Source organism: Fulmarus glacialis, unplaced genomic scaffold, assembly GCF_000690835.1.
Source record: "Fulmarus glacialis isolate BGI_N327 unplaced genomic scaffold, ASM69083v1 scaffold42174, whole genome shotgun sequence".
NCBI classification, from domain to species: Eukaryota; Metazoa; Chordata; class Aves; order Procellariiformes; family Procellariidae; genus Fulmarus; species Fulmarus glacialis.
The window spans coordinates 29,205-37,171 of NW_009209460.1; the positions used below are offsets into that span (position 1 = coordinate 29,205).

General features: G+C 36.2%; 1 protein-coding gene across 1 annotated transcript; it reads right to left on the reverse strand.

Annotated features, from left to right (window-relative positions):
* Positions 1 to 215: 215 nt before the first annotated feature.
* On the reverse strand, positions 216 to 7,612 carry AGA (aspartylglucosaminidase; the record flags this gene model as incomplete). Its single annotated transcript, XM_009576838.1, has 6 exons — positions 216 to 555; positions 1,397 to 1,530; positions 3,438 to 3,545; positions 4,388 to 4,463; positions 6,398 to 6,512; positions 7,484 to 7,612. Coding segments are annotated over 6 exons (663 nt in total), but the record flags the coding sequence as incomplete, so codon positions are not given.
* Between the last annotated feature and the right edge of the window lie 355 nt (positions 7,613 to 7,967).

A 7,967-nucleotide genomic window follows, 5' to 3' on the forward strand; every position in this document is an offset into this window, starting at 1 on the left:
AATGCCTACTAAATTCATGACTTAAGGGACCTCAGCAACGAAGCACATCAATTTCAGCCATTTCATTTAGATGTAGATTTTTAAACAGAGATGAATTGCCTATGCTAACTGTGAAAGTGTCAGCACTAACTATAATTTTGGAACTATGTTTACTTCACCCAAACTACATAGAGTCATTTTTTTAAATCTTGCTTTAGATTATAGTACCAGTCTACAATCATTTAGAAATAAGTTGCCAAGATAATTACAGATTAAGCTTAGTTGCACTACACAAAGCCATAATAAAGTAGAATATATTAAAAACAGTGAAGTAGTAGCTGCACCATCAACATACCTTTGTACTCATTCACATGATTATGCAACAGTGAAAATAAACAACCATTTTAAAAAGTAACACCTGGGGAACCTTAGCAGTTTCCTCCTCTAAGTTTAGATGTCAATAGGACAAAAGAAATTAAATGCAATCTACTACTTGCTCAGTTGGCTGACTTAGCAAAGGGCTAGAAACCATGAAGTGAAACTGAGTGAATCCTGGAATTTTATTACATGCAGCACCTAGGAAAGAAAGAAAAAAAAAAAGTATAATTTGCTAAATTTAAGATTAGTGTCTTTGTCATTGTACTTTAATATCTAAAAACCCAGTTACTAATTCTACTACAATGGTGTAATTATTCTTTTACAATCTGTTTAACCCAAGACATCTTGAAAGTATTTAATTTTTAGGTAAGAATACAGTGCTACTGACTGCTGTAGTGCAATTAATGTCCTTATAATACAATTCAAAACAGTAACATAAGTTATGAAAATATCTCTCTCTCTTTCAGTCGTGATTAACTTAATGAGTTCCTCCAACACTAATCTCTTAAACACAGAACTATGAGAAATAAGAGATCAAAGAACAGCAATAAGCAATCTAACCAAATAAGCCATGTTGATTAGCAAATTGTATTTCCTACTAATCTAAGAGTTCACTAATGAGATGCCTGGCACAATGACTGATCTTGGACTGCTTTGAAGCTATGCTTAACATTCACATTCTCCCTGCCTTATGCCGTATCTAGGGGAGGCATAAGCATTCTTTTTTAAAACCTTCAAATTAATCATGCTCAATCCAGGAAAACATTTGAAGGTTGTAAATATTTTTGATTTTTACTAAGACTTGCATAAATTTTGTGAAAGCCTAAGACATCAAAATGCAGAGGAAAAATTAAAATATGTCAAGTCCACACCAGGACACAGTTGCCTTGCTAACCAGCATTTGATATTATAAATGGCCAGTATTGCTGCAGTGTTCAAAGAATAATTAAAGACTTCTGCTTTAAAATCCACCTTTGGTTCTGTGCTTCTGTGACCTAGTTAGGGTCAACAAGCTTTGACTGTTAAGCAAAATACATACCATAACTTCCAGTTGTATTGGCACATATAACAGCGCCAAAGAACTTTGGAGCATACTTCTGGATTCTGGAAATAACTTTCTGACAGGCTACCGTTGGGTCTGTTCCCATCCTCATATACTCCACAGCTTGATAACTAGAAAAAAAACAATCCCACACCCAGACAGTTAGCCATACTCAGGTTATACATTCTAAAATACCATTGAGAGACCTTGATTTCCTTGAATAGTGGAAACACATGACAAATAATCTCTAAGCAAACCTCCTATTGGCAATTACTCAAGTTCTACATGAAAAGTAATTAGAAACAGGACTAAAACGACCTCTGATATTACATTACTGATAAATTATTTATTTCAGTAAGCATTAAAAAATCTTTCAGAAAAAACTTCAGTTTCTGAAAAACCTCAATATTGACACATTTTCTTTATTTCATGAATATGAAGGTACAATGTTTTGATCAAGACTTTGAGCCACTTTCAAATTTTTTACAAGCCAATTTAAAAAAAATTCTTACTCTAAATGAAAGAGTTATCAAAATGAACTTCCTTTGTATCGACAGTATCATTAAATGACTATATGGGCATTGCTTGAGATTAATCAGTTGCATTTCCAGAATGTCCTCAGAGGCAAAAAAATTACTTTTGTTGTCATTTTCTTTCAGAGCCTGAAGATTAAAAGATAACGCATAATATAACTTACAAGCAAACAACACTGGATTTTGTTTTGATGAAAGATGCATATACTAAGACCAACTCTTGTTACACTAAGACTCATCTACAGACAGCATTAGCTATAGATGTTATCAAAGTACTGCAGAAGAGAACTTTCCTTGCAATCTGAAACTCCCTATTATCTTTGATTTATTCTAGCAATCAAATAGGTTCAAGTTATCTAAAGATACCTATCTGAATATAAAGCCGTATTTCATAGGGGTCTCTTCACTAATCAAAAGCTCAGTAAGGTGTTACTATCTCAAAGAAGGCAGACAGAAAATATTAGCAATTTTGCCCTTTATTTGGCATTTCCTTCTCTTCTGGCAGTTCAATTCTATTCTTTGTTTTCATGTGGGAATATCTAAACAACATGGAATTAGGAAAGATCTGTATCCACAAGGAACCTGTGATTAACCACCTAGTCTGAGTTGTTTTCTAAAACCCGTTGGTGCCAATACAGAATGTTTTAAGCATTACAGCCAAATCCTTCAGGCTGCTAAACTGTAATGTAAGCTTTTATTGATTAACCTCATAGTGGAGCTCACTACTACTATTGGTATCTGATACTTCAGGATAATTCATGAAGTTGTCAATTACTTTTTATTTCAAGACTGGCTTGGAACAGCTTGAAACTCACTGAGGACATTTGTAAATATGCAACAGCTAGTAGCCATTCATAACTGCCAGAGTTTCAGAAACAACACCTGAGTAATATGAAGGCCACTGCTATATATTCCTTCAAGCACCAGTGCCTATTATGTTCAGCACGGACCTCCATAACTCATTAAAAAACGACCCACAAGAATGACTGTCAAGACTCAGTGATGAAAACAGCCATATTTTATGCAGGTTATGCAACCACCACGACAGCATTAAAACACCTCTTCCAGTTTCAAATTAGATACAATTACATAGGATTGTTACAGTGACACCGCCCCACCCTCCTGAGTAATCCAAGACTCACCCCTCATCCTTTCAATAATTTATAACACTTCTTTCCCACACAACAAAACACTTTCAAGGAGAAAGCTAATCAGTTCTGTTAAAAAGCATGCAGGTTGGGAATATGCTCATTACCTGCTGCTTGTTTGCTCACAGCTTGGCTCACAATATTAAGGGATCTGTCATCAAGGTATGTAAGAAGTCACTTCTTTTAAGACAGATCATAAGGATGATTTGATTCTGCTACTGTTCTTTCCCCTTCCATTCCTTCCTTTACTCCCATTTCAGCAACCAGTAAGTCACACTGGCTTTTTAATCAATCACTTCATTTGCCGAGTTCACATTTTGCTAGAGAAAGTCAGCAAAGTCTGGCCTAAGGACAAACCTGGGTAAGAAGCGCATCATGATGTCACCATCCCCAGTAGCTGCAGCTCCTCCGGCTGTACTATCTGCATAGGATCCTGCTCCAGCTATTGGAGAATCTCCTACACGGCTGTAGTGAACAACGGAAAAAACCCAAAAAAACTGGAAACTATAGAAAACTGTAATTTACTAACTCCAGTGGGATTGCATTAATGTAATAGCTCTTGGCCTGATATTGACACATTCTTATGACTGGGGCACACTTTTAATTTTGTCAACCTTACTGCCTCCAGCTGTTAGCATTAAAGCCACAGGAGAACAGAACAGGTAAAGAGGTCACTCCACTGCAGTCTTGCAGACAAGAAGTCTTGTCTTAAAACTACCGATAAAAGTGATCTGTGATAACCTGACTGACCTGAGGCTTAATCCACCTCCAATGCACAACTGTTTGTTATTATACTGAGTATAGTTAGTATAAGGCAGTAAGGTTTAGCCAGTGGGCAACAGTAAGTAGCTGGGGACATTAATATGTTCAATAACTTGTTGCTAAATACAGAAGTTGTCTGACTCTGTTGACAGACAAGATTCCTAACTGGGTAGAAAAAAAACCTGAAAGACAAAATACAGGCCTGGGGCTCTGATTCTATGTACATTTCTTTGGAGACTGTGCCCCTCTCCAAAATGCTTATTTGTCTCTGGTGCCTGGCCTTACAAGTTGCCTCACAACTGTGCCAGTTGTTTGTGTCCCTGTATGGTGAATTAAGCAAGCTGAAAAACAAGCATTCCCTCAAACAAACACAAATCATCTTGCAACTGATTCAGTTTCTCAGTATTAGGATTTATGGCAGTGCCCAGAAATAAGCAAGGCCGTTTTGTGATCATCGCAGTCTAAAACATATAACCTTTAGATAAGCTTACTATAGGAAATGAAGTGGGGAAAAAAGCTTTTTTTATAAAACCAGAGATACTAACCCTGGAATTTTGTGGCCTGCACCATTAGTAGATGTCCCAGAAGCAACGGTTCCGCTCCCACCGATTACAACCATACCTGAAATTTTCAAGAGGAATGAAACATACTCAGAAATACTCCTAACAAATTTATTAAATTGGCACTATGGTTATCAAACAGAACCACAATACCCAGACTATTCAAATTACTGATATCCTGAAATATAAAAAAATCGTACTCTTAAAGAAAACAAGTTCTTTTTAAAACACATTTGGAAACTTTTTTGATGTATTAAAACAGCTCAAAAAGGAATCTAAAACAGTGAGTGCCACCCTGTTCAGAGCTGTACGTTACTGCTGCACAAACAGCCACTGTCTCCTGATATACACCTATGTTAATCAGTAGAGCACAAGTACCTGGTGTCACCACCATCAGGACAAAGTTTGGAAATTATAAATGATGCTTGAGGGAGATTAAAAAAAAGCAGAAGGATGAGCTTAGATTTGGCAGAAGGTGAAATACTACCTAACAAGAACTACATGACGGGCAATCAAATGTGTGGATGAGTCTACCCCTTGCTAATTTTGTACTGATAAGGAAGCCACTGCCTCACATTAGAGAAGCTTAGATTGCCACTTGGAACAGGATTTGGGATCAGCTGCTTCTCCATAGAGTAAGACTTCACCTCTTTAAGAGAGGGCAGAAATTGTTCCTGGCATCAAACTCCAGTACACAGTGAGAGGCAAAAGCAGAATTCAAAGAGCTGAATCCTGGTTCTCTGACCTCACTAAGCAGTACCTCCTTCTCATAGAAAAGTTTCCTGACCAGTAGAAGCTAAAAGCATAGAGGCCCTGACTCTATGGCCACCATCAGCCTCTGCAAAAAGACTGGAAGGGCATCAGTTCCTACCAACTTCCTAAATCCTTTCTGAATGAAGACTCTTCTCAAAATGTATTAGTCAAGGCAACATTTCATATATAAAACAACAGGGTGGGAGAATTTGGAAGTACAGATATAAGCACCATCATTTACTACAAAACAGCTTAGGACTACTTAATGATACATCAATTCCTGAATTGTATTTAGCAGATTTCCCTCTCACCCTGACACTCCATAATTTCTGAGTTTTCTTGCGCATACTGAAGACTATATATCCCAGTAAAGAAATCTATGTACCAACTTAAGAATTTGGTAGGTTGCCTGACTTCTGTAGAACATTAATTGGTTATTAGTAGGGTGGACAGGAAGCAAAGAAGAAAGATTCACACTTGAAACAACTTGTTAATTCTTGGTATTGCAAATACTGTCAGGCAGAAAGTTCTACAAAGTATAAAGCTTTGAAAGACATGATCTGTAACTGCTCCAGTCCTTTGTCTGATCTGCTCATTAATCAGCTTATAGGCTTAGCAATTAACAGTCCTCAATCTGTAAACTCTTACAAGTTTTTGGCACTACTACTGCTAACCTGTTTTAAGCATAGTAGTTTCTGTAGAAATTTATTGGTTTATTTAAAAGCCAGAATAGAAGAAAAATGAAAGCAAGCTTTATTTTATAATTTTAAGGACTGTTCGACAAACATTGCTTTTGGTTGGCAACAGGACTAACTGTTACTCATTTCTTCCACCACTGCAATGACTTTTAAGTTGGTCTGACAGCTACAGGGGAGACTCGACCTAAGTTAACCACAATCAAGATAAAAATAATTATTTTTCATCTTGATCAGTTTTATAAGCATCCATAGCTGCCCAAGCAATTATGCCAAGGTATCTGAGGGAAAAGCAGTAGGACAATGAACAAATAGCTAAGGGCAAAGAATGATGCAAGTGGCTGTGCAGCCAGTGCACTGGAAAAACAAAAACAAAAACAAATCCTACTTTTAGGCACTCTATCCTGACATAAGTAACAGAATCTTGAAACCACTATAAATAGGAAATAATGCCTATATGAAATACTTTTCTTTAAACTCAATATGATTTAATCTGTAGGGGAATGAGAAAAAAAAAATCAGCATCAGAGTTACCAAAAGTTGTTACCAATAGTATCATGATTATGAACACTTCTTTGTGAGATGTTCTGTTCTTCTTTATAAGTTACTTTTTCAGGCCGTTTGTATGGTCCACAGGATTTTGAAGAGTCTGGTACCACATTCTGTAATTATTTTGTGATTTGCATGAATAATATATTATGCTTCATTACAGATAAATTTAAAAATACTACAGTCAATACCTATAATCTACTACACAGGTATCAGATGCCCAATACTTAAATTATACAGCTGTACTGAAATCCCGCAAGTTGTTTCGCTTAAAGAATAAAGACTGACTTCTGGTATTACACGGTAAAAAGTTTTGCCTACTAGAAAATTATGTTGTTCAAATTAAAGATTCTCCTTCGCTCAACTGACTGCTAAAAAAAAAAATTTCATTCTTCAGCAAAATGAAGAAAATTTTCAAGGTAAAAAACCAACCAGATGAACTGAGCTTGTTTTACTGATGTCAAGTGAAGATATTATTGTCAAGTCAGAATCACAGTCAAGGTATTTTCCCAACTGAAAAACAGAGTATGTACTGAATTGGTTCAGCAATGCAGCATTTCATATCCAAGAAACAATGAAGACAGTGTACAAACATGTAGAAATCTGCAACAGCAATCCAAAAACAAAAAAACAAAACAAAACAACAAACCAACCTCACCACAATAGGCAAGTTTAACGGACAGCTGCACTAATCTGATGTGTTCACAAGTCTGCATAAAGCCTAACTATTTAAGGACCTTAATTGCTACTGTAAGATTTTATTTCAGAAATTTATACATGTATCAAAAAATACATGCACTGCTTTGTTTAGTTTGAGAAGTCCTGTCCAAATTTAGAGCTAAAAAAAAACATAATTCCCACACCAAAACGCTACTGCAGCAAGGTCAAAACCAGCAGGATCTAGACACATACTCCTCCCGAGTCTACCAAATGCTTGGTAATTCCAAGTTTGTTCTGTTCAATAAGGAAAACTTTTTTTTTCCTTCACATGTAAAGCACAGCTTCAATATAAGCTGAAAGGAAGAGGCAATGCTGCATTACTGACTTTCTAAACCCCCCCTTCACCATCACCACTGCACTGTACCTTCCAGTAGTTTGGCTGACAGCTTTGATTAAGCCACTTCGAATACACCGAAAGAGATTTTTGGGTTGTTAAATCTTCATATGGAAACCCCATTCTTACAGCAAACAGGGAGGCTTGAAAAGCAACAACAAAACAAAAAACATTAATTTATTCACATTTTTATGTATTTTATGATAATGCATTCATGTAATGTTAGCTAGAAATCAAGAAATTCTACATTCTCTATGGAGATGAGAAATATGTCTTCAGGGAGCAGTATGAGCCTTTATAGTGATGTACAACTGCAGTAACAAACTCTCCCTTCACTGGCAATATCAAATTTCCTCAATTCACTATAACTATGTTAACACATTTAAGTTTTACCATTGAAAAAGAAACAAATTCAACTCTATTAATCACCTGGACACAAATAACCTGGAGCAAGAGTGGCCTGGGCTGTGTGTGTCAGAAATATTTAAATAAATGGTACAAATAATAGCGTATT